We start from the raw sequence: 27,946 nt of genomic DNA, 5'->3' as shown, positions 1-27,946 counted from the left end.
GCGTGTCGGTAATGACCGATAATTGGCACTGGCACAGATATATATATGTATAGATAGAGAGAGAGAGAGAGAGAGAGAGAGAGAGAGAGAGAGAGAGAGAAAGAGGGGAGGGGGGAGAGAGGATATGATATGATAATTATATGATTGTACAGTTTACAACACAACCAACGCCACGGGCTGTCATTTATTTGAAGGCTTTGCGGCAAATGACGGACGGAAATTCTATGCATGAACATGTGCACACTGCGAGAATAAAGGAACACACACAACACAAGTGTTGGTCAACTGTTGCCAGGCGATTCTGTAATAATCGTGTTTGATTATTAATGACCATAATTGCACACGCACTCGCTGTCTCTCACCGCGCGACACGACACGAGGGTGTCCCGTGTGACTTATTGTGTAGACAGAGCCCTCCCCCCCCCCCCCCCCACAACCCAGATTTTAAAAAAGTCCTTATACAACAACTGACATAGGTGAACTCATTTGGGTGGCATTTCTTGTACTACGAGCCTCATGGTTGTTGCGGGTCGCGATATGGTTGTTGCGGTTCGTGATAGAAAAACAGTATATAGCCTAGTCTCTCATACCCCACTTTTTCCCTACCACCCCTACCCCCCTACTCCACCCCAACACGACCCTGCGGCCACTAGGGGAAGCTGGGCCCCCCTCCAGGAATCCCCCCTAATCAGCGGGTCGGGGGAAATCGAAGCCAGGGCTGCGGCTGGGAGAGAGTTGATGGTTGTGAACCCGTGCAAGGTCGAGCAGGTCGCCTGTATTTCCTGCTGAGAGAGGTTCATTCACTCACTATGCAACACTGGTGTTAGTAAAGTATTTACTGTGTGGGTTTGTGGTTCTGATTGCGTTCTGCAGGTTGTAGTGTGTAGACTGTGAGCTGGTGGTGGTGGTGATACTTTCACTGACATTATGTAGAAAGCAGTTGTATCTGTGCGTCTCTCGATTTTGAGATACAGACTCTTGGCTGGGATGACTGTGTGCCGTCATTGTTCAGTCCGCTGTTCAGTCTCCATGGAACGCTAGTGTTTGATGTTGTGTTCTAGATTGACGGCTCTAACTGTGGTGCCGGTTGTAGCTAGTGAAGTGTGGCCTGCGATGTCTGTGACACTGTCACTCAACGTTATATTCACGCAGATTCCAGTAGCGGTCTTCCCATTTTCTTGTCGTCCATTCAAGCATGACAGTTCAACGTCCTGTTTGTAAATTAATCACTGATACGGGATCAACAGTTTGTAATTTGAACACTGATACGGAATTGAATACTAATACGAGACCAACAGTTTGTAAATTGAACACTGATTCGGAATTGAACACTAATACGGGATCAACAGTTTGTAAAGTGAACACTAATTCGGAATCAACAGTTTTCAAATTGAACACAAATACGGGATCAACAGTTTGTAAATTAAACACTTATACGGGATATCTGCGATGTGCTCTCAGTGTGTGTTTTTTTACCCATCCAACCGCTCATACCCCTTAATTGTCGCTCTGCTCTGCTCTAGAAAACGGGGGTCGTTTTCCAACCAGACATCATACGAGGAGACCTACACCACTAAATTCTGTGACCGATACACACACTAGAAACCCACACAAGACCGACACCAATATATTCTTTGCAATCATGCACACAAGACTGCCAACACTATATGTTGTGTATACACACAAGATTGACACCAGTTTATTTCTGTGACAGATGTATACACTACAAACACACACGATGACGTTCCCACAGTCAACGTCCTTTCGTGGGCGCCAGTCATATCGCAGATGGAGACTGGGTCGCCAATCCCATATTGTCCTAGTTTTACTACAGCCATATTCGCGTCTGCACCGGCGGAGCGCGTGGTCGTAGTAGCAGGCTTTTATTGTTTTCCCATTGATCGCTAGAATCGATCCTCGTTCGGCGGTTGCCTCATCGACAGTGTTCATGCAGAAATAAAGCGCCCATCTGTGTCTCTGTGTGTTTGGTTGAGTAGAGAACCGCGGCAGCTTGGATGCTGTTTGCTAGTGGCAGCTTTGCCTTTCTGTGTTTTGGGTGACATAGATCCCTTACTGTAGTAGTGACAGAGATGCCTTACTGTGGTGTTGATAGAGATGCCTTGCTATGGTAGTGGTTGCACACAGAAGATGCCGAGTGGTACGACCCGTGTGCCTTGGTGTCCAGGTCGAGATCGCGTGGGCGGCGAGTAATGGAGAAACTGACCCAGAGAGCGTGAACGCCTTCTGCTTTGTCACTGATTGTGCTCGTGCAACAGAAAGGGAACTGCGTTCTTCTCTGTGACAGTCTGTCTTTCAGCGGTAGCGTTAGAACCAAACGCTTTTCTTTGATAAAGAGGACAGCGAAATCGGTGACTAGTGGTCAAAGAAAGGAATTACAAATGTCTGTGTCTATGGCAGTCTGCCTTTCAGCGGAAGCATTATAACTATTGGTTTTCTTTCATGAAGAGAGACACCGGAACCGGAAACTGTTTAGGTAACCAGGAATCGAACACTGACAAATAATTAGAATGTTGGTAAGAGATACAAAATAGTGAGCATGACAGAACACAAACCACAGACGGTGAAAGGTGTTTATGAACAGACGAACACAACAGTGTCTCTTGCGATAAAAGAAAGAAAGGAAGAGGTGTAAAGAGTTTACTTGCACCATGTCACAAACAGAAAGAAGAAGAGTGTTGACTCGGTAAGAAAAGAAGTAAGGAAACCGCAGGGAACTCTGCACATATTGGGTGCAGACGGAAGCACAGATAGAACTAAATAAAGTGAGAGACAGTGCTGAATCTGTCAGAGCAGAGCCAACGAAACGTCTGGAACTCTGCGCAGATTGGGTACAGAAAGCGAAGAGGAGAGAGAAGGATAAAGTGTGAGCCGTGTACCGATGTGACAGGCCATCGTATGGCAGTGTCGCTGACAAAGGTGTAAATGTGGTGGCCGTCGTTCAACTGAAAATAACTAAAGGAAACCTCATCAAAAACAGTGCACAGATTGGGTGCAGAAAGCGAAAAGGGATAGAAATAAAATGTGGACTGTGAACTGGCACGACAAGACGCGGTGTCGCTGATGCAGGTGTAAATGTGGTGACCGACGTAGAACTGAAAATAAGGGAAGAAACCTTAGAAAAACACTGCACAGACTGGGTGCAGAAAGCGAGGACAGAGAACCAAACGTGTTGGCTGTGCACCAACGCCGGCGACAGGCGATCGTGTTGGCAGTGTCGGAGGTGTGAAAGTGGTGGCGGTCGCAGACTGTGTAGATTGGGGATGAATAATGCAGGGAGAGAGAGGGGGGCACGGCGGGAGGAGTGATGAGGCGTTGTGCTGTGTGATCCATGTGTCGTGTTCTTCACCTCCCTTCTCGCCGCCATCATGTGGATGCGTCCAGGCGCCTTCGCACGCTATGGGTAAATACTGGTAGCACCTGTTTTGTCGAAGGTGTGAAACCGGCTTAAATACGGCCAGAAATAAAAACACGGTGTTGGTGTCTTTTTATATTCTTCTAGCTGGTCTCTGTGTACCTCTTGGTGATTTATTAGAGGCCATGATTCTTACAAATGAAAAGAGCGGCAGTTTGGATTACTGTCCTTATATACATCGCCTTTCCATTGCGACCACCTCTCTATAATGGCCAGATCTGTTCAATCCTTTGGGTATTCTTATAGACAGGATGGACTGAACTAATAGTTTTCTATGTGCTGCATTGAAAATAAATAAACTAGGGACAAATACTGATAGCACATTTAAGGGAAGACTCTTAAAGTATGTTATGCTTGAAAAAAAATGAAAAAAAGATTGCGCCTGCAACACTCACATACAAATCTTAATAGTTTTTTTGTGTGTTGAATTTAAGGGTAAATTCCGATTGTGGTGTTGTAAGCTGCCGGTCGATATATATTTCTCACACTTGCCGTACGCGACCAGGGCGGCTGTTTTCTATCTCTCCGTGATTGAGAGTGCACCTCTGCTTCGCAAAACGATTTGTGGAATTGATTAACGATACGGCTGTTTAACGGTCTGCAGATTTTGTTAGACCCATGCCGCGTAATCGCACTTACACACAGGGAGACGAGGACTCGTGGTTGACAAGAGAGAAAAAGATGGCAGGACGGGGTGGCGGGGTGAGGGGAGAGGGGGGGGGGGGGCGGGATCGAAGGGAGAGGGGGGCGGGATCGAGGGAAAAGGAGGTAGGGTTGTCGTCAGAGATAGGGAGACACATAGACAGGTGTTTGAAGCCGGGGCAGTGAGATACGGAGCAGATAAAAGACTGAGTAATAGATGGATGAGTGGGTGGAATCACTGATCGATTGATTGATGGATGGATTGGCTGATTGATTTAGGGACAAAGACAGCGAGGCAGCGAGAAATAGAAGTGCGAGAAAGAGTGGCTGTGCAGGTGGAGGGATGAGATAGTGAGGGGGGAATGGAATAATCTTCAACACAAAAGGATAGAGGTTGTTGGCATTAAGCCTGGTTTAAAGCATGTTCAAGACAAATAAAAGGTAAAATCATTTAAAAAAATATTTAAAAAAAGACAGAGGAAAAGAGGACGGCATTCGCACTGAACATTTAAGCAATGTGCAGATAAAATCGTATTGTTCGAAATGTGTGCAACAGATGTTGAAAAGTAGGCTAGCAATAGGAGCCAACGGGTGCAGTTCTAAAACACATGTTGGCTTCTTCTTCTGCTTCTTCTGCGTTCGTGGGCTGAAACTCCCACGTACACTCGTGGGTTTTTTGCACGAGTGGAATTTTACGTATATGACCGTTTTTTACCCCGCCATTTAGGCAGCCATACGCCGTTTTCGGAGGAAGCATGCTGGGTATTTTCGTGTTTCTATAACCCACCAAACTCTGACATGGATTACAGGATCTTTTTCGTGCGCACTTGGTCTTGTGCTTGCGTGTACACACGGGGGGGTTCGGACACCGAGGAGAGTCTGCACACAAAGTTGACTCTGAGAAATAAATCTCTCGCCGAACGTGGGGACGAACTCACGCTGACAGCGGCCAACTGGATACAAATCCAGCGCGCTACCGACTGAGCTAGCTACATCCCCGCCCTGCACATGTTGGCTTGTCATTTCATATGTTGCAGGCAGAATGAATAACACTTAACTGCTGAGAATATTTCATTGATGGTCGATATTTATAAACGAATGCGATATTAGTTTGTAAGGTTATTAGGCTAAGTGAGAGTTTAAGCTGTCAAAAGGCAATGAATGTCAAATAAGACAGATTGACAAGCGTGTGTCTGTTCAAAGAGAACAAACGTGCATTGCGCGAGCGCACGCACGCTCGCTCGCACACACACACACGCACGCACGCACGAGAAGTCAGTAGTGTCTGTGCCGTTCATTATTTAATTTTCAAAGCTTTCTTTTGAAAAGTCTGATATATATTCACGTGCGTTTGATGTATGTGTCAATATTTTCTGATCGTTCGGAGCATAACGATGATTATCTATCTTGCAACGTGTTTTCCTTCCTTTCATTTGCTGTCTTCCCGTCCTCCCCCACCCCCACCTCTCTCTCCTCTCTCCCTCTCTCTCCCTCTCTCTCTCTAGCTCTCTCCCTCTCTCTCTCTCCCTCTCTCTCTCTCCCTCTCTCTCTCTCCCTCTCTCTCTCTTTCCCTTTCTCTCTATCTCTCCCTCTATCTCTCTCCCTCTCTCTCTCCCTCTCTCTCTTCCTCTCTCTCTCCCCCTCTCTCTCTCCCTCTCTCTCTCTTCCCTCTCTCTCTCCCCCTCTCTCTCTCCCTCTCTCTCGCCCTCTCTCTCTCTCTCTCTCTCTCTCTCTCTCTCTCTCTCTCTCTCTCTCTCTCTCTAGCTCTCTCTCTTTACTCGTCAAAATATTCCCCCAACACCTGAAGTGTGCAACCGTTCCCTCAACATATCAAAGTGCAAGCTCTGACTGTGCACAGTGCAGAACCGACTGACTGTCTAGAGGGGCATGTCGTATATTGAGTTAGCGGGCAGCGGGTTTTAAATAAGAGGCGTCGTGAATGCATCAGCCATGCACAATGTTCGCCATCGATTCTGGAAGCCGGGCAAGACGGAGAGAACATTCAGTCCTATTAACACTACCACACTCCTGGGAGCGGGGCGGGGGGGGGGGGGGGGGGGAGAGAATAGTCACTTCATGGGGGATGGTGTGGGTGGAGGTTGGCGAAATGCAAGGCTGAGAAGTGGTGAGAGTGGACGGCGTCCGTCTTGAAAGGAAGACAATCATTGCGAGGATGGTATGTACCATGCAAAGCGGCCAAGTAGTCTCTCGAAATGACAATTCACCGGGCCCGGCAGCGGGCGAGTGCTAGTCTTTGGAAAAGAAGGATGGAGGAAAAGTAGGTTCGAATGAACTATCTCGGTAGCGGAGGTGGGGGGGGGGGGGGTGAAGAGAGAGGATGAAAGTGAAGAAAGGGGAATGAAAACACGTTGATTGTTGAAAACCTAACGCCGTGACAAACTCCGTGGCACGGAGGGGGTATCGAATGGTGAACCGGAGTAGGAGGAATCAAAACAATGTCAGGAGATGAGGCCTCCAGTCGCAGAGTGGGAGACCGGCTTTTAACCATGTCCTCACCCTTATCACAAGTTACCTGTGAGTTCCACCTACCCCGGAAGAGGAAACCAGAGGAAGGAGAACTGAAGATAAGGAGGAGAAAATAGCCAACGGTGTGCCTTGCCGCTAGGTACAAATCAATAAATGGCCATACCGTTCAGATACAGCTTTTAGTCCGCTCCTCGATCTTCCTTATCACGTATTACCTGTGCTACATCCCTTCCTTCCCCTCCCCACCCCTCCCCACCCTTTGTAGTAATCACTAAGAAAGGGAGAACGGAGTACACGCAGAAGAGAAGGAGCAGAAAGTTGCAAAAAGCGAGCAGATGCAGCTAGGTAAAAATCAATAAATTACATACCGTTTAATTTAAGTTTTCAATCATGCCTTCTTCTTTATCACAAGTTAGCTGTAACCCTATACCGCCCCCCCCCCACTCCCTCCCCGGGAGAGGTAACTAGAGAATTGAAGACTAGAAGAAAAGGAAAGTAGCCAACTGTGTGCCTTGCAGCGAGGTAGACATCTTGTAGTCGTGTCCACCTCCTTATCACATGTTACTGGGGCCACCTTCCCCCGTATACCAGTTACAAGAGGAAAATGGACAAAAGAAGATAAGGATGTAGCCAAAGTAGCTAGAAATCGATACATGTCAACGCCATTTAGTTACAGCTTTTAGCAAGAAACTCTGCCTTATCACATGTTACCTGTGCTACCTCTGCGATAGCCCTTGTGTTGTTGTCGTCTGCCATCTGCGAGCGCTGCAACCGACAGAATGGAAACAAAATAATGTGGCCGTGACAAGACGATAGCTGTCTCTGCCATGCATCGTGAAGGTCGAATATTTCTGCATTAGACATGTAGATTCCAAGAGGGCGATCATATGATCAGCAAAATTGATTTTTTTCGAGAGAGAAAGTATTGTCATGAAGGACAATGTTTTTGGTTTAAACTGTTTTATTCAACGTTTGTGCATTATTTACAAAAAAAACGCATAATTATAGAGTAAACAACAACAAGCATAATGCTTATAGTGGTGTTTACAGTTTTCTAGAAAAATACATATAAATGGCGGCTTATTGTACAGTTTAAATGAAAGCAAGCAAACATGAAAAGAAAATTGAATGAAAATTGTACATCAAAACAAAAATCCGTTCAAGAATACATATATAATATTTATGGTATTAGCGAGTAAGAGATAGAGAGGGAGGGAGGGAGGGAGGGGGAGAGAGAGAGAGAGAGAGAGAGAGAGAGAGAGAGAGAGAGAGAGAGAGAGACGAGTAGACGTATCGATTGTGCTTTCACTTTACATGTTTATCTGTTCGAAACGGCCGGAATGTCCAATGTTTTTCGAAAATACCCTGATATTACTTTAGTGTTCTCGAGAGTTTAAGATTGCAGAGCTACAATGGTGTTATTACAATGTCCCGAGGTTGAATTCTACTCTGAAGAGAAAACCCGACTTAGTTCTATCCGAAAACAGATAGATTCTTGTAACTATCACCATCGTTGTCATCTGCGTCATATTTTCACCCTCTGTACTTTACTACTTGTGTTTGTAGCCACTTCTAAGAGCTCTTACTCGTTTCCACTACGGATACCATCGCATGTCGCATCGCTTTAATCAATGTTGCTTGGTTTGTAGCTTACCCTCATTGTGTTGTTTCTGGTGAAGTGTACACATTGTTATGTTGTCAACAATGTTTATATATGTGTTTCATGTCAGTGTGCGCCAACTCTTAATTAAACCCAAACAAGAAGCGAGATAATATGTCCACATATGTTGCACCACACCGTTTAATGCCATATCCATAATACTGGATGCGGTGGATATTATTTCAATGATGACAGTGAACGTTGGTGGTATGTGGGTGTGATATGAATAATATATCACCCTGTGTCTGTTTTCTGTTTTCAGGAGCGAGGAACCGGCGGCCACCAACATGGACATCTCCACTGGACACGTCGTGCTGGTCAGTACTTGTTTCTTCAAGTCTGCTTTGATTTTCATGAACTCATTTTACCCGTGACTGTTTTGTTTTGTCAAAATGAAAACCATTCTTGTTTTGAGTTATTGATGTTGGAACGTCAGCAGCCTATCTGTGTTGGGGTCTGATGTTCCTGTCTTCTGCACGCTTTGCTCCTCTGTCTTACTCGTCATCCCTACCCCATTCCTCTTCTGTCTTCTTTCTCTCAACCTATCTGTCGCTCTCTGTTCGACTCTTTTGTCTTCATGTGCTTATGAAGATGTGTTTTGGTCAGTCTGTTTGTTTGCTTCTTTCTTTCTTTTGTTCTTTATCACCCTTCGTGATGGACTGGGCGTTAAGCAAACAAACAAACAAATTCTTTTGTTCTTTGTACCTCGTCGTCTTTGCGATTGTTGTTGGCACTGCGTCTTTACTTTTTTTTCTTTTTTATCAACTTCTTACCTCATGCGTTGTCAGAATGATCAGTTTAGTATTCGGCAAGTTGGCTTCACAAAATAGTTTCCTTGTGTTACAGTGGCATGAGAGATACAAATACATTGATTACAGAACCTACCGCAGCACCACTTTATTTGTTTGTTTCGTACACATAAGTCAACTTGAACTTATGTAGTCCAAAGCCCTGCATCGAAGTCGCTAACTACGTGACCACCTCCCACCCAACCACCTCGATCACCCCCTAATGTTCCCTCTCTTTCTAAGCTGCACCAATGATATAAAACAGATCAATGACTTATGGTCAGTAATTCGTGATAAATGACAGGCGATCATTGATTGGTGATGATCAGTAACTCGCGGTTGGTTATTCCGTGTCATGACCCCTAGCGGTTTGTATCGACCAATGGCCGGCTCTGCTGACCGCTCCTCTACTCCACCCCCACCCCCCACCCCCCCCAGTCGGCTCTGTGCATGAGATCTAGTCGGCTCTGTGCATGGGATCTAGTCGGCTCTGTGCATGGGATCTAGTCGGCTCTGTGCATGGGATCTAGTCGGCTCTGTGCATGGGATCTAGTCGGCTCTGTGCATGGGATCTAGTCGGCTCTGTGGCTGGGATCTAGTCGGCTCTGTGGCTGGGATCTAGTCGGCTCTGTGGCTGGGATCTACTCGGCTCTGTGGATGGGATCTACTCGGCTCTGTGCATGGGATCTACTCGGCTCTGTGCATGGGATCTACTCGGCTCTGTGCATGGGATCTACTCGGCTCTGTGCATGTGATCTACTCGGCTCTGTGCATGGGATCTAGTCGGCTCTGTGCATGGGATCTAGTCGGCTCTGTGCATGGGATCTACTCGGCTCTGTGCATGGGATGAGACCATCCTTCCTTCCACTTGCCAGACTTGGACACACACCAAAAATCTACACTGAGAAGTTTTTGCTAAATTAATTTCGCAGATTTCATAGGTATCGATTACGAAATTAATTATAATCAGAAAAACAAGAAAAACAACACCCAAGTGCATGTTTGCGTTTTGGCCTGAACAAAAAAGTCTTCCGAGACGCGATTAATTACACAAATTAATTCAGCTCATTGCTGAAATGTCCGATATTGAATAAGAGGCAGCCATGCTGTAGACTTCTTGTGTTGGTATGTGTTCTAGATGAAGGATGTATGTGTTCTAGATCTATGAAGGATGTATGTGTTCTAGATGAAGGATGTATGTGTTCTAGATGAAGGATGTATGTGTTCTAGATGAAGGATGTATGTGTTCTAGGTGAAGGATGTATGTGTTCTAGATGAAGTATGTGTGTTTTCTAGATGAAGGATGTATGTGTTCTAGATGAAGGATGTATGTGTTCTAGGTGAAGGATGTATGTGTTCTAGATGAAGGATGTATGTGTTCTAGATGAAGGATGTATGTGTTCTAGATGAAGGATGTATGTGTTCTAGATGAAGGATGTATGTGTTCTAGATGAAGGATGTATGTGTTCTAGATGAAGGATGTATGTGTTCTAGATGAAAGATGTATGTGTTCTAGATGAAGGATGTATGTGTTCTAGATGAAGGATGTATTTATCCCTTGAACAAAATCGGACAGATCTATGGAGATATACAGTCGAACTTGTGTTTAACAACCACCTAAGGAACCAACTAAAAATGGTCCTTAAATACATGTGATTGTTATGGAAAGGTGAATTTATGTAGAAAAGAAGTAACCTCGTCGGGGTTTATGTGTGTAGTTGTAAAGGACAGGGGTCGTTATGAAGAGGTGGACCGCAACACGGTGGCCTAGTGGTAAGGCGTCCGCCCAGTGAGCTGGAGGTCGTGGGTTCGAACCCCGGCCGGGTCATACCTAAGACTTTAAAATTGGCAATCTAGTGGCTGCTCCGCCTGGCGTCTGGCATTATGGGGTTAGTGCTAGGACTGGTTGGTCCGGTGTCAGAATAATGTGACTGGGTGAGACATGAAGCCTGTGCTGCGACTTCTGTCTTGTGTGTGTCAAAGCAGCACCGCCCCTGATATGGCCCTTCGTGGTCGGCTGGGCGTTAAGCAAACAAAAAACCAAAAAAATGAAGAGGTGGTCGCCAGGGCAGATTCGACTGTACAACTACTAATCCTCTTCTACCCGAGCAGACCGAGTCTCCTTGCTGTCTCAGACACAAGAGTCCCCCCCCCCCCCCCCCCCCCCTCACTCACTCTTCTATCTCCTACTCAGCCCTATTCTTTCAACTCCCCCAACCCTCTGTGCCCAATGGCTGCGCCCCTCCCCCCCCCCTCCCCTAGCACCCAAGTCCCCAGGGATGGACAGGCCGTGCGTTTCAGCACCCGCTCCATCTTATTTAATTCCTGCGTTCCTCGGCACACTGCTCTCCCCTTTTAGTGTCACACAGCCGTGGCTCTCGTCACCCATTACTCTTCATTTACTTCCTGCTTTTTCCTCGTCACCTCTTGCCTCTCTTCTACTTCTAGTTCATTCTTGTTCACCTCATGACCCTTCTTCACCACCTCTGCTGTTGTATGCGCGCACACGTCCACGAACGCGCGCGCGCGCACACACACTCACACGTGACACAAACGCACACACGAAAACGCGCGCGCGCGCGCTCTCTCTCTCTCTCTCTCTCTCTCTCTCTCTCTCTCTCTCTCTCTCTCTCTCTCTCTCTCTCTCTCTCTCTCTCTCTCTCTCTCTCTCTCTCTCTCTCTCTCTCTCTTCTCGTCCGTTCTTTTCTGACAAGCCGATTCCATGTCTCCTCAGTCATCAGGATTTGTTCAAACCCGCACAACCCGGGTTTCCTTCATCTCCTCTTCCAGGCTTTTACATGGGAGATGAGAACACCCTTCCAGGCTTTTACATGGGAGATGAGAACACCCTTCCAGGCTTTTACATGGGAGATGAGAACACCCTTCCAGGCTTTTACATGGGAGATGAGAACACCCTTCCAGGCTTTTACATGGGAGATGAGAACACCCTTCCACTTAAACACGTACACACAACTTCAACATTTCAGTCTTGTTACTTTCTGCAGGGCTGGATTTGAGCGGGGACGGGGAGGGACCCTAAACTCTGGAAGAGTTGATTGAGCATTTTAGGTAAATAAAGGCCGTAGCACCCGCAGACTGTCAAAATCAAGGTTGCCGTAAAGGGAGTTAAAAATCACACAAGACATTCATGGGTGCATCTAATGTTTAACTCCAAACCGTGGGGTGCCAGAAGCATTGCCATTACGATGCCTGCATTCTCTGGCAATGGCTATTCTCAATTCATCCTTTTCTTTGAATTGACTGAAAGGGATTGTATATATTTCATGCTGCGTTATTTTGCTAAATGTTGACAAATCGTCTTAGCCCTGCGGCCACCGTTCGATATGAATAGCCCGCAGTATTAGGCTTTTTAAAGAATAAGAAAGCATAATGAGTAATGGGGAAAAAAAGTACGAATTGTGCCATAATTAGCACAGCAGGTAGAAGGGATCGTTTGAGAACGGGAAAGACAACTTCCACGCCAAATTAAAACGAATCAGCAGTAAAGGTCGACAGTCACAGTTGGTGTTGTTCGTACTTATCGTTAAAAGTACAATGTGGATTTTTTTTTTAAATTAAAGTTTAAGGGGCTTATTGTCCGTCAGGTCTTAATTGCCTATATTGGACATGAATTGGTTTATACGATTCGAGTGTTACGCCCTCACGGCATTTTGATGTTTGCGTGTTTAGGTGGTATCAGCCATCAGCACTTAAGGTAAAATGACCAAGATCTTTAACGTGCCATTGTGGTGACACGGGGGGTGGGAGATGGATACCGTCTCTGGGTCTGCGCATAAAGTTGACCCGTGTCCGTCCCGGCCCGGATTCGAACCAGCGACCTCTCGATCACAAGTCCAGTGCTCTACCACCTGAGCTACCCGGGCCCCATTTTTTTGTGTGGTTTAATTTTGTTTTAGTTTCGTTCTTTCTTTCTTTGTCGGGTTTCTGGTGTCTGTTTGTGTGCTGTTGTATTTATGTGTGTTTTTCGTGTGTGTTGTTTGTTGTGAAGGTTCACGTTAGTACTTAAGAACCGAACCACGTCTGCGTGTGTTGTTTGTTGTGAAGGTTCACGTTAGTACTTAAGAACCGAACCACGTCTGCGTGTGTTGCGTGCAGGCCATCAAGCATTATTTTTGAGGAAAACAACACCACCTCATGAAGTGTAGTATTACCAATAAAAGATGAAACGGAGAAGAAGAAAAAATCAAAAACATGAATTTTGTAACAGCGAAATGTATGGGAAGGTGGAAACCTGAGCCAATTCAGGTGGAGAATAGGTAAGATTAGCGAACGTTTGCGAAGGAAAGTGAGAAATGGGTGTTCATGCTCACAGTTGTTCTTATAGCCACGAGAGAAGGAGGTAGTCAACGTTACCAGGTAAGGGATCAGATCGTGTCACTTCTCTGTCTGTTTCTATGGCAACCACAGGCTGCGTCACACATTTTGCCAGGGAAAAAACGAATGGTGCATCGGAAAGTGTTGCAACGTGTGCCGACGTAGGAGGGGCAAAAATATGTTTTTGAGCGGCCTTAAAGATACTTTCAGTTACCCGAAACTTGACTTGGCTATAATTTGTAATTGTGTTTAATTCAGTTAAATACAACCGTATTATCTTAATGTGGTAAGTACTTGTATTGTTCTTTTTGGTCGCCATATACAAAGATGAAGTATTGTACCGAGCTGTATATGTAAAAGTTAGCGAGAAAAACATTGTCCTACAGCGTTTGATAGCATCCGACAGTTTTGTTGTTATTGTTGTTGATGGTTTATTTTTTATCAAAATATAGCCATTGCAAGTTAGTTTTCGTTATGACGGGAACACGTTTTGTTGCTTGAAGAGTTGTGGCCTTTGAGTAATTGCCGCTTGATAGAACATGTAGCACTATTACTGACTTGCCCCCGTGCAAACCATCAAGCACATGATTAAGAGATCCGTCTTTATTCTACATACGCGAGAGGGACCACCCATTAATACATGTAACTAAACCATATACTCGCACGTGTGTATATCATGTAAATGAGATCGTGTCAAACTAGTCTGGCAGGGGCCTGATTTTCCACTGCTCATAATTACAAAGTCACCTAGACAAACGTCAATGTGGGAACACTTTCTCGCTTGCTGTTTTCCCTTGAAGAATTTTGAGAACATACACGTCACGCTATACTTTCGCTCGCGTTTCAATATTTTTTTCTGTAAACTCGTTTAAATCTGATATGACACAGCTAGCCATGTTGTATTATATATGCATATACATGAGATGAGGGAATCATTCCGCTTGAATGCACATTAAAAAAAAAGTAAGAATTGTCAGTCTGTCTGCGTCTTGTTCTGATCGTGTGTTTTGTTCTCAATTAGATGTGCAGATTGCTAATAGTGTCAGTTACGAAATGTTATCAGCAAAAAATACCCACTCTTCATAAAAAGCGACAAAGCTGTAGTTGTTGTTTTTGTTGTTTGTTTGTTGTTGTTCTTGGTTTGGTAATGTGTTGTGTGTTTGGGATTTTGGTTTTTTTTCGGGGGGGGGGGGGGGGGGAGGTTGTTTCCAAGTTGAATGGTGATCCTATTCCATGTCATGACCAGACGGGGTTTGTGTGTGTTTTACGTGATCGTTGACACGGGAAGGATGGTATCTTTACAAGGCAGGTGAAACATTTCACTTGTCAAACAAAACTAGCTAAAACAAAGTGTCGCAGAAAACAGAGCTAGCGCGGCGTGGGCACAGGCGAGGAGAGTGGATTAAAACGCTTTTCCCCCAGGCTCAGAAACTGATGCCAAAACGGGTACATCGAATCTAGACGTGTCATCAATCCGGGTAGATGAGGTCGAAAAGGGAATACGACCACCCGTTTCCCCACCCTTCCCTCTCTTCCCACTTTCGATCAATTTTGGTTGAGGGGGGGGGGGGGGGGCACGTTTTACTGGAAAACGGCCAGGTAGGTTTTTAGTTTGAGCACACACACACCTCCACCCCCCTTCACTGTCACCGTAAGAAGCCAGGTAGTCTTTGAGTGTGAGTATTTCCTTCCCCTTCTGCACAAACACACAGACACAGACACGCACACAGACCCACAGACACAGACACCCCCCCCACACACACACACACACACACACACACACTTGCTATCAATACCGGTTCGACAGTATGGTAAAGGGATCCTGCCCCCTACCCCCATTACCCCTCCAGTGTGTGCAAGAAAAGCCAGGCGACGTTTCACTTTGTGAGCATCGATCGCTGGCAGCAAAGACAGTGCAGGAAAAGCCAGGGCTGCAAAGTGGCACGCAGTACCCGGTAACTCGAGCAGCCTCCGGCTTTTGTCGTTTTGATCAGCTAACAAAAAGCCGCGCTGGACTTTCCTTTCTGCTAATAACCAGACAGGCATACCCGACTTCCTGCTGGCAACGCAAGCCGTTAAAAACCTTCTCCGCTGTCCCTCCCTTGTCTCCCCCACCCCTTCCCTCTACCCCCCTCCCACCCCTTTTCAAGATCATGGAGGAACAGGAGAAGACATAAAGTAGAGAAAGGAAAACATTCTCAATCCTTTTTAACTACGTTGGGAAGGGCGCAGCGCCTATCAGGGCTCTCTCGGCAAGGAGGTTGCTAAGCACCCAAATTGTGTTGCCTGGTTACTGCGGCAGTAAAGACTGGAGCGGCGGGAGCGGAATGGTGCCGTCGGTTCTTCGGCGTCAATGGTTTGGCCATAGAAAGGGTGATCATGTCCATTGCTAAACCATGTCCATGTACCATGTCCAGCGCTGATGATGCTGAGCTGTCTTTGTCTCCTGTTTGCTGATACACTCCGCTCTCTCTCTCTTTGTCTCTCTCTCTTTGTCTCTCTCTCTCTCTCTCTCTCTCTCTCTCTCTCTCTCTCTCTCTCTCTCTCTCTCTCTCTCTCTCTCTCTCTCTCTCTCTCTCTGCGCAAACTCACGGCCCCCCCCCTCCGTTCGTCGTGCGTTCTACCTTTTCTTGTCATTTACGTTTCCCGAATCTTCCAGGAGGCAACCAAACTGAAAAAAAACTTTCGATCTTCAGCCAGAATTTGAACTTTAAGACAGTGCCCTAATTAAAGAGAGATTAAAACAAAAAGTCATTGTATAAATTTAAGCGTGCAAATTACAAGGGGAAAAAACGATGATTACAGGATGAAAAATGGACGCGTTCAATTTTGAGCATAGTCATAAGAATTAGCTTCAATTCAGCAGTTTGAGTTAAAATGAAAGAGTAAAACATGTCGTTTTGCATGCTAGTAAAAAAACTCCGTCTTCGACATGATTAAGGGGGAAAGTTAAGGAAAGTTAAAACCATCTCGCAGGGATAAAATGAAAACGGCTTTTATTAAATTACATTAAAAGAAAAAATACCGTAGATAAAAGATGCTTTGCTCGCAATGCGGATTAAAAATCGTTGAAATTGAAGAGATCACGAAATATTGCAGACTTCAAATTACAGGAGCAAATCAATACAGGAACGTCCAACGTCTGAGGATGAGTCGAGCGTTCTAAATGTATGAAAGAAGAAAGTAAATACATGTTCCGCGAAAAGGAGGCATATCACACATACGGCAATTTTTGAAGAAGAAAAGTCTCGCCGTAAAATGCGCAACTCTGACTTAATAATATGTTGATGATTTTGCCTTGATAGAGTTATCTGGTATTTTTTCGTAGCAGAATATAATTAGAGTCATTGAATTGTGGGTGGAGAAAACAAATAATGATAAAATGGTGGCAAAAGGTCAATTACTTCAACGTTAACGAGAAACAGAAAATGTTCAAGTTACGAGTTACAATATACGAACTGAAAACTGTCATGCTACTTAAGGACTTTTTTAGGGTTACATTTCAAGAAAGAAGTAAACCGCTGATATTGAAATTCAGGCGTACTCTGCACGAAAACTAACAAAATGACACTCATTATTTTTTTGCAGAGAAAATAAATTAAAAACTTCAGAGTTCATGAACAACTGTTTTATAAGTCTTATAAACAAAAGAACGTCCAATTATTTTCAGAGTGCAAGTGGGGAAATAAGCGTTCACTTACACAGTCGGTACGACTATGATTACGTAAACTCCCCCGCTGTGTTTGGTTCATCTCACCTGAATTAAAAGAGAAGTTACTCTCACTTGGCGCAAGACATCAGAACGAACAGTCGATATGAGGCAGATGATGTGAGAGGATTGTTTGAACTAATCAGAGGTGACAGGCAAGCAGTACTAAAATGAAGAGATAATAAAGGATGAAAAAAATGAGCGCGTTCAATTCTGAGCAAAGTCATAAGAAGTAGCTTCAGTTTTGCAGTTTGACTTCAAATGTAACAGTATCACGTGGCGTTTTGCCTGCTGGGAAAAAAATCGGTCTTCATCATAGGATTTTGAATTTCTAGTGAAAGTCAGAGACTGTAATGGGGAAATGTGGGGAGGAAGGGGAGTGTTCGGAGGTGATAAAGATCGGGGCGTGACAGGCGTCGTTCTGCTACACGGAGCCTTCATACATTTTTGATGGAGCGCGCTCGCCAGCGTAACTCTACACTGGGGCCATCAGCTTCTCGCCATTGATTTTCTTGTCAGCTCCACTGCTCCTACGACATCCGCCTGGACATGGCTCTCAGCCTCCACCTTGACAGCAAGGCTTCCCTAGTCTGGCTCTGTATGGCCTTGTCTTCCTGTAAGTAACTCTGCCACTGTGGTCTGCTCCTTCGTGAACATGTTTCCTTTGAAGGAACGCTGCTAACGGTCTTTTGGTTGCATTAGAGAGATTTAAAAAACGAAACGTCGGGACGTTTCGTTTTGAAGTTGTGGTAAACGTCATCATTTCGGGGGTCTCTCGCTGGAAAGGTGAAGGTCAACTGAAACGGAACGTGGAACGTCAAAACGCAGTCACGTTTTCCCCCCCAAAAAAACGAGCAATATTTCGTCAACTTTTGTGAGTATTTTTGCACACTAACAGTTTTATTTGTTGGCCATTTTATGCATTGCTAGATTCATCAACCCTTTCACAGTCTTTCAGCGCTGAAAATGTGTTCATTGGAGGTAGACAACTGTTGTGAACTGAAATATTTTGAAGGGTGCTGATCCTGGTACATTTATCCAACTTCATGGTGAGAAAGCAAATGGCGAAGCAGAAGTAGGTCATCGCATCGAATTTTTATTCTGGCTTCGTATGTGATTTTGTATAAACAAAGTCTGTGTGATTTATTTGGACTGAAAATAATCAAAGTATGCCCGATTCTGGACCACCTCCTAGGGTTTTTTTTTCCATTCTGATCGAGGACAGACGTGATAATTTCACTTGAAGATTTATCGCCCTTCCTTCATTCCGAAACGAAACGTGAATACATCTAAATCTTGTCTGCGGCCTATGCCGTCTCGTTTCACGTTCCGTTTCGCGGGGTGACTCATTCACCAAACGAAACGTGCTGTCTTTTAAATCTCCCTATTGACAGAACGATCTCTCTCTCTCTCTCTCTCTCTCTCTCTCTCTCTCTCTCTCTCTCTCTCTCTCTCTCTCTCTCTCTCTATCTCTCTCTCTTTCTCTCTCTCCTATTGATCATGTGTTTACCCTTTACGCTTGCGTCCAGAAACAATTTTCACAAAAGGCCAAACTGTATGTAGCCTACATAGATTTTTGTAAGGCTTACGATAGCATTAAGCGCCCCGTGCTCTGGTCAGTGCTTTTTCGATTAGGCATACAAGGCAAAATATTTAAGGTGTTAAAGAGCATGTATGAAAATGTGAAAGCATGCGTGCGGTGCAGAAACGAATACACTGATTTCTTTGAATGTATGCAAGGCCTTAAGCAAGGTTGTGTAGCCTCACCGACAATTTTCTCGTTTCTGATCAACGAACTGGCACAGGATGTCATACAACGAGGCAGACATGGGATACGTTTATCTCCGTCTGAGTTAGAACTGTTTGTAATGCTTTTTGCTGACGACATTGCGCTGTTATCCAGCACTGTAGTAGGCCTACAAAACCAGCTTAATGTCCTGCGCTGCTCTGCAGAAAAACTGTGTCTGAACGTGAACTTGACAAAGACTAAGGTCATGGTTTTTAGAAAGGGCGGGCACATTGCACAGAAAGAGAAGTGGTTCTACGGAATAGATCGTCTTGAGATTGTGAACTCGTTTAAATATCTCGGTGTAACCCTTTCCACCCAACTGAGCTGGAACATTGCAGCAGAAACAAAGACAACCATGGCGAAAAAGGGAGTGATCGAAATCGTTAGATTACTGAACAGACTTGGCTGCCATTCGGCAAAGGTGTTTTTCAAACTGTTTGACGCACGGATCGCTCCTATGCTCTTGTATGGTTCAGAGCTATGGGGATATGGAAAGTATGACTCTGTGGAAAGGGTCCACCTGTTCGCGTGTAAAAAGTTTCTGAAAGTGACAATTCGAACTCCAAACAACATTGTGTATGGTGAATTGGGAAGACATCCGCTGTATATTAACTCTGCAGTCAGATGTGTGAAATACTGGTTTACACTGCTGAAGCAACCTGATTCAAGATATTCCAAGATTGCATATACAGCTTTATGTAATTTGGCATCGAAGGGCCACACAAATTGGGTCTCACATGTGCAGAGTCTTTTATGTTGTAATGGTTTTGCTGCTGTGTGGATGTACGGAACTGTTGGGAATGAGAAGTGTTTCTTACAAGAGTTTAAAAGACGTTTACAAGATTGTTTTTGTCAAGAATGGTTCTCCTTTTTAGAATGCAGTGAACGTTTTGACATTTATAATTGTTACAAAACATGCTTGGAAAAAGAGAAATACATTGAATTAATCGAAGATATTAAGTACAGAGTTGCTCTTTCTCGTTTCCGCGCAGGAGTATCCGAAATCAACGCTCACAAGTTTCGATACGCACCAAACCAAACGACAAGAAACTGTCCTCTCTGTACAGCTGATAAAGAAGATGAACACCATGTTGTATTTTTATGTCCTTTTTATCAAGACCTTCGAGCAAAGTATTTGAAAATCTCGAACTCTAAGACGCTGCAACAACAACTTGTGTATTTCTGTGGCAGTAATGAGGAAAATGTGATGAACAGCTTCAGCAGATTTGTGTTCTTCATGCTACAGAAGAGACGAACCCTTATAAATGAGGTTCAGTGATATGTCATCAGGGTTTTAATGTATTTGTTGAATTTTATGCGTGACTATAATTTATAACTGTGCAGATACTATTGCTGTTATTTTAACCACTATTGTAAGGGGCTGTGGCCTTAGACAATTAAAGATTTGTTCTTGTTCTTGTTCTTGTTCTCTCTCTCTCTCTCTCTCTCTCTCTCTCTCTCTCTCTCTCTCTCCCTCCCTCTCTCTCTCTCAGTCTCTCTCTCTCTCTCGCTCTCTCGCTCTCGCTCTCTCTCGCTCTCTCTCTCTCTCCCTCTCTCTCTCTCTCTCTCTCTCTCTCATTGGTTTGCTGATATAAACGCATGGGTCGTCTGTAAGTTAGTCTTCCGACTGGTCTCCTCTCCAAAGTCACCAATCGTTTGGTTTCATTGGATAACCAGCCTGACGATTGTTCACAGCGGGGGGAAAAAAGCATGTTAATTGTTGCCGGGAATTACTTTCCTACCCCCCGCGGTTCTGTTTCTCCTTTTACCCTTGTTAAGTGTTTCTTGTATAGAATATAGTCAATGTTTGTAAAGATTTTAGTCAAGCAGTATGTAAGAAATGTTAAGTCCTTTGTACTGGAAACTTGCATTCTCCCAGTAAGGTCATATATTGTACTACGTTGCAAGCCCCTGGAGCAATTTTTTGATTAGTGCTTTTGTGAACAAGAAACAATTAACAAGTGGCTCTATCCCATCTCCCCCCTTTCCCCTATCCCATCTCCCCCCTTTCCCCGTCGCGATATAACCTTGAATGGTTGAAAACGACGTTAAACACCAAATAAAGAAAGAAAGAATTACTTTCCTAATATGAAAACACTTCATGCTGCTTTACCTGTGCAGGTACAAATTCTGACGACTCGAATTTATAGCACAAGAACTCAGTAGCTTAGTGAAAAACGCTGTACAGACGTTGTCGAAAGTTCGATTCTAAAGCGCGGGAGGGAGACACTTTCAAAGAAAGCTGTGACAAAACAGTGAAGGGATGGGGGAGGTACGCTCGATTGTATTAAAACGTAATAGGTTCATAGAGGATACGAGACCGAGGTTTATCTACTTTCTCTCTGTCTGAAGCTCTACTTCTTTGAGATTAGCTACACATTGGAAACAGACAGGAACAAAATACCTATTTGGGTGATATTTTGGTTGTCATTTTTTGGTCAAAAATCTACGCTTCGCCTTGAGACTCGGAGAGACGTGTGACTGTGTGGGTGATAATTAGACGTCTCCATTACTGACCCTAGGCCTGGTTCCAGGGCGGATGTCATTATTCCACTTGATCCCTTGACGGATGGCCAACGTCAGCTGCGTCCGCACGCCATCTTGAATTGTACGATGGCTGAATGCTGCTTGGAATTTTGTTCTCATTCTGGAAAGGGAGAAGGGAGGGCAGAAACGGGTGGGAGAGAGGGGGGGGTGGAGGAGAGAGCGAGTGGGGAGAGAGGTGAAGATTGAGAGAAAGGAGAAAAGGGAAACCGAGTGTGAGAGAGGGATTTAGAGAAGGGAGATAGAGAGGAAACAGTGACAGAGAGAGAGAGAGAGAGCGAGTGAACGAAAGGCTGTTAATTAGGCTGAGAACGAGACAGATATTTATATATTTAGAGAGAGAAAGATAGCCTAGAGGAGGGGAAGAAGACAGAGAAAGCAGGGAGAATGAGCAAGGAAGAAAACTGGCCTTTGGAGGGTAAAGAGAGAAAGAAAGCGGGAACAAAGAGGCAGACAGGTGGAGAGGGAGATACGAACATATATAGACAGACAGACACACAGACACACAGAGCAGAGGCAACGGGTGGAAAGAGACAGATGGAATGTCTGCCCAGACCGAAGTATAAGGATGATGACAAGGATAGCGTACTATCTTTCTCAAGGACTTCCAGTCACCGCCATTGGCGCGAGAAGTAATCACTTCATTTGAGGATCTTCAATTCTTTTCTGTTAGCTCGTGATAAAATCAGCCAAAGATAGATAAGGGGGGGGGGTAGAAACAGAGGGTGAGAGAGACCCAATGCAGAGTGAGAGAGAGAACGAGAGAGAGGCGGAAAAACAGAGACCGAGGCGGGAGTGACAAACCAGAGGTAGAATTTTCCGAATCCACCCAGAACCTTTTGTGCGTCTGCGAAGCTCCCAGCCATGTAATGAAAGTTTAATGACATTTGCTCCACGTCTCACCTCCACCAAGCGATGTGGAGATTAAAGTGTACACAGATTTGTTTTATCAGTAGCTTTGTTCTTTTACATCTCTTCAACTCTTGTGGGAAATGACGGGGATGGCTGGCCCAGGGCTCTCTCTCATCACCTCTCGTCCATTGGCATTTCTTTCTGTCGGCGTTTTCCACGTGCTGATAGGCTGGCATGCTGACAGCGGAGTCCCCCCGCGGGTTAGGGGGAAGAATTTACCCGATGCTCCCCAGCATGTCGTAAGAGGCGACTAACGGATTCTGTTTCTCCTTTTACCCTTGTTGAGTGTTTCTTGTATAGAATATAGTCAATTTTTGTAAAGATTTTAGTCAAGCAGTATGTAAGAAATGTTAAATCCTTTGTACTGGAAACTTGCATTCTCCCAGTAAGGTCATATATTGTGACGTTGCAAGCCCCTGGAGCAAATTTTTGATTAGTGCTTTTGTGAACAAGAAACAATTAACAAGTGGTTCTATCCCATCTCCCCCCTTTCCCCGTCGCGATATAACCTCCGTGGTTGAAAACGACGTTAAACACCAAATAAAGAAAGAAAAAAGATGACAGCGGAGAAGATTCTTTTTTTTTAGACTAACGATGTTGCAGAAAAGGGGTTTGAGACTATCGGTGGCCCCTGCGTGTCTGATTACCCGATTTAAGTGGGGTTTGTTTTCTTTCTCCAAACTATTACGATTTGTTAGGCAGACTTTCTTCTACCGTAATAAGTATCATGGTGCATAAGCGGTGCACATGGGTTCGTTTGATGATGGAGAGAAACACTGTGTGGCAACGTATAGTTGTTATTTTTTACTCGATGGTGAATTTGGGACTGCCCTGCCGCGTCCTTGAATGATTGATAGCATTTTTACTTCTGCTTGGACCCAATTAACTCATTTTTTTCATTTAAAAAGTATGTATACACGCACCTGAAATAAGTCCTGAATTTCACCTGGGCCGCAAAAAAACAACCCTGCAAAGACTAGTACATGTGCATAAAGCATTCTGCAGTCTGTGAATTCACGTCACTCTCCTGTGATAGTGTACCGAGGGACGTTCTACTCTTTCGTTTGGTTCCCAACTATGTTACACTGCAGGTGCACCACGAGCGAGAGCATTAGAATCCACGAAGATATAAATAGTTCCATGCTGAAAAACTTTCGTTTCAAAGCCTATGCCTCAAAGGATGTATTTTGATAAATGCTGAGCCATTGAGACAGAGGCATTTTTTGAACTGTTGACTATACGTGTCCACTTTCTGTGACAAACTCGCGACAAAATCGGCTAAACGTCAACCTTGGTCCCTTTATTGCACCGGCATTTAGGAACACGATTTAATACAAATAAATATGTATAGAAACAACAACACGCTATACGCTGATATTTCAGGAACTTGACGGTGTGTAAGCCCAAAGTTGAGTACAACGATGAAGAAGAATGTGGCAATTGTGCTCTGTAATCACCCGTAAAAAGCACCCTGGGCGCAAGACGGGTGGTTGCTCACCCTGCAAATGTGAGAACTCTTACCGCTGATGAAATATGAATCTGTCGCTGCCCAAGGCTTCCGTGGGCCATAGCAGCGGACCGGATCTCAAGTGTTGATTACGGCTGAACCCAGTAGTTGATTACTTGTCTTCCTTGCATAGCAAGATTGGAAAGGCAATTCGACAAATGGCCCTCGGCTCCAGACAAGAAATCGCTGTCCTCTGATCATGTTTGGACATTGTTTGTTCTGAAATCTATACCGTGTGGAAATGAATTTCTCTCTTGTGACTATTTTAAGAGTTTAATTTTGTGATTAAGTGTGTTGTGTGTGATGGGTTGGCGAGCTGTTTTGAGAGGTTCTGTCGATGACTTTGTCATCTTTGGCATGCTTATTCGTTTACTGTGGTTGTTTTTGTGTACAGTGCCAATTTTGAATTTTAGTTCTCTTTGTCATTTTGTTTTCATTCTGTTCAAAGTATGTTATCATTAATATGTGGTTTCTTTAAATTTCTGTAGATATGTTCAAATCTCTTATAACTTATATATGGACTTTTGTTTTGAGAATCAAGGCTTATGAGGGACTCGTCTCGGTCAGCCTTTAAAGTCCCTGATTTCTACGTTTTTCAAAATGACAGTTGCACTTTAATATGTAATCTGTTGTGTGTTTTGTTTGTTCGATTTATTCATTCGTGTTCTATCTGTTTAATCCTCCGTTGTATTTTTGCGGACTCTCGGCCGTCACTACTTGAGCTTTTCCGTCTGTTTTGGGAGATAAAGTATGGAGCTTAGCCAGGCCAGAAAAGCAAGAAAAAGTACACGACACGGGTTTCAGCAAAAGTACCTTAAGCTGGATTTGCTCAGACACTGGAGGGGCTTAAAAAACACACATCATTCTTAGGCCTGCAATGTTTAATTAAACATCGATTTTCCGGGTGGTGGATGGTCGGTTTCTCTTTTGGAATTGACAAATTGGGGGAAATGGATGTGGGAATCCCACAAGATGTAAGCAGGGTTGTTTTTACAGAGGCTGAGCGAGCAACTGCGGGCGGCCACTTGCACAACACGGCGGTGACGTGAAGCCCTGCAAGCTGTGATTAAAAATGTCACCCTCTGGAACAAGGGGGAAGCAAGGGCGGGATCGTGCTCCCCATTACCAATGCAAAGCCCTGTTTTGTGGCCTTTTGTCTTCTGTCCAACTCTCTTGGCTCTGCTGGTTCCAGCCGCTCTATTTGCTGGCGAAGAGGCGAAGGGGGGGGGGGGGGGGGGTGTCGTGTTGCTGGTAACCGGTGAGGAGGTAAGACCAGGATGGCGTGGTTGTGGAGTATATATAGTAGGTTTGAATAGATGAGGCAGATATTTGAACTGTACAGTCTGTTTGAATAGTTTGAATAGGCTGTTCTTTTCTATTTCTTGACTGTTTTCAGGAACTAATCGTAAGGGGGGTGGGGGTGCTTGTGGTAACTGGAGAGGGGTACGATGCGGGCTTTACATTTATGAGGCTAATATTTTGACTGTGCCGGTTGTACTTTCTTCACTGTGTTGTCTGGACGTGAAATAAGGGGTTGTATCTAAAGAGGGATGTGGATTTCAATAGAAAGACTGATATTTGAACTGAACAGTCTTTTTTCGATTTCTTGACTCTGGAACTAAAATACAAAGGGATCGATGCGGTGGGTTGGGTGGGGGGGTGGGGGGGCTGGAGGCTGCAGGTATAGTAACTGGAGAGGGGTTAAGAACAGAGGTTTGATGAAAAGACGAGGCCGATGTTTGGACTGAAGAGGCTGAGGTTGTGTTTTCTGGAACTGAAACGAAGGAGGGTGGAAGTTGCGGACAACGCTGCTGGGGATAAGACGTGGAGGGGGGATGAGTAGATAGTTTGCCTGAAGAAGAGGATGTACTTTTCGCTTTCTCAACTGTTTTTTGGCCCTCAGAAAAAGAGCAAGGGTAAAATATATCGGTGTTGATAACGCCAGGTTCAGGATATTTTCTTATTCTACCCATTGAGATGTGCGTCATCGTAGGATTTTGTTTGATGTCATAAAGAGAGGGAACAGAGTTGAGAGGGGTCACAGGTTACAACTGCCTTTTGGCTCCAAACAGCCCAGATTTAGGGTTAACAGTCGAAGACCTTGGGTTCCTCGTTTTGAAGCCATCGTGTTCTATTCTAAAGGAAAGTAAACACAAAAGAAAATGGAAGAGTTAAGGATGAGAAACGATTGGTTGGTAAGGATGTTTACTGATGTGATTTTGGTTCATAGAATTCCAGAATAAGACAACGAAATTAAATGAATTTCTCTATGTCTTTTAGTAACGTGACAGGTACAGAATTTGTCTCAGAAAACAAATCGGCATCTTGCAACATAGAGTATTTTGTCTTATATCGTCCGCACACAAGGTTTGTTTGTTTGTTTGTTTGTTTGCTTAACGCCCAGCCGACCACGAAGGGCCATATCAGGGCGGTGCTGCTTTGACATATAACGTGCACCACACACAAGACAGAAGTCGCAGCACAGGCTTCATGTCTCACCCAGTCACATTATTCTGACACCGGACCAACCAGTCCTAGCACTAACCCCATAATGCCAGACACCAGGCGGAGCAGCAACTAGATTGCCAATTTTAAAGTCTTAGGTATGACCCGGCCGGGGTTCGAACCCACGACCTCCCGATCACGGGGCGGACGCCTTACCACTAGGCCAACCGGCACACAAGGTGTCACAATCGCTTTTATCACTAAACTAAGCAAAACCAAAATTAAAGAATGAAGAATGAAGTGAATTTATAGACTGCAGAAGTGCTTTATGCACACGTACTGTGCAGCGTTTTCCCCAGGTGAAATTCAGGACTTATTTCGTGTACGTACGTATAGATTAAAATTAACACCATGACTAACTACAAACAGAATAAAGAAAACACGTATATGCAAAAACATCGGCTGTACAAAATTAAAAATTAAAAAGTTAAAAAGTGCCACACAAAATTACAACAAAAATAAACAAAAGATCACAAAATGAATATGGTTCGATCGGCAAAATTAAGCAGTGAATAGATTTGTAAAACAAAATCACTTGTAAGATGAGTAAGGTAGGTCAAGAAGAAGTATTTAGGAAAAACACACGAAGACATTTTAGCTAAAGACGTTCGAAATTGGAAACGTAAAGCTAAAACTAGCTTTTCGTAACGTGCGAGGAATAAAATGTATCGTGAGAAAATAAACATAGCCAAGTTATGCAACAAAAGAAACGATGGATTGAAGACGAGCACACATCCTGCTCTGCAACCTTGAACGTTTCACCGTCGGGAAAAATACACAGTATGTCTACCTGGGGTTATGCTTCTATACTGCTGTCAGTGTTACAAATATCCCAACAGAAGGAAGCAAAGTAGATTCTCAACGGCATGTCTGTCAGGTGCTCTTGTTGTCATGGTATCCATGTCTGTCGTTATTTTAAGCTTTGGTTGACTTCCTGGTACCTGAGAAATAGAGTTGGAGGTGTCGGTCCAATGACATTGCAGATGGACTTTGCCTGAAAATGCTAGTTTTTGTTTATCTCACTGGCGTGTGCCATCTTGACGTGATGTATGAAGTGTTTACGTTGCATGTGTAAGACCACACTGAACGGTTCTGATAAATAAAAAGAAGTAAGCGCTCAAAATACATACGCCATGTGTAATAGAGTAAGTGAGAGTTATGCAGAATCCCGAGAGAATAACAAGCGTTGGAATGAACAAACGAATTTCAACCTCATACGGAACTGTGTATACAACAGTGATGACCGGTATGCTACCATGACTTACTTTATTTGGCACAAACACATTAAAATGTTTGTTTTCGATGACAAGGCCATTAAAAAGGGACGGTAAATCGGTTACTGTATTTCTTTATTTTGTGTCAATATGATTCAAGTTGGGTTTGTATGTGTGTGATTGTTATACTTTAATTTACACAGGAGCATGTGGCTGTGTGTATGTCGGAAGTCAGGCGAGCTGTGTCCCCTGGAAAAGAGTAGCTTTCTTTGTAAAGTCTTCAAAATCGCGTTTCGTCATTTTAAATTTCTTCTTGTTTTTAATGGTCAAAAGGGATATAGGGTCGGGAGGGGGTAAAACTTCAGTCGGGGAACGGGAAACACTGATTGTTTTGTTATTTTCTTGGCCTTACTGTGACGTG

At 44.4% G+C, this 27,946-nt stretch overlaps 1 protein-coding gene across 3 annotated transcripts in view; it reads left to right on the top strand.

The window, feature by feature from the left end:
* The window catches only part of LOC138982390 (receptor-type tyrosine-protein phosphatase N2-like), a 179,670-nt gene that overhangs the window by 127,741 nt on the left and 23,983 nt on the right, over window positions 1-27,946 (top strand). For 2 of the 3 annotated variants that reach the window (XM_070355658.1, XM_070355656.1), the window contains one exon: window positions 8,485-8,539. In XM_070355658.1, coding sequence (XP_070211759.1) covers window positions 8,485-8,539 — 55 coding nt within the window. Of the gene's footprint in view, window positions 1-1,891; window positions 3,422-8,484; window positions 8,540-27,946 lie in introns of those variants that run through there. The other variant, XM_070355657.1, reaches the window with a different exon arrangement.

The sequence above is a fragment of the Littorina saxatilis genome, linkage group LG12, assembly GCF_037325665.1.
Source record: "Littorina saxatilis isolate snail1 linkage group LG12, US_GU_Lsax_2.0, whole genome shotgun sequence".
Taxonomy (NCBI): Eukaryota; Metazoa; Mollusca; class Gastropoda; order Littorinimorpha; family Littorinidae; genus Littorina; species Littorina saxatilis.
The sequence above is the reverse complement of the archived record's forward strand: the minus strand, read 5'-3'. Positions and strand labels throughout refer to the sequence as shown.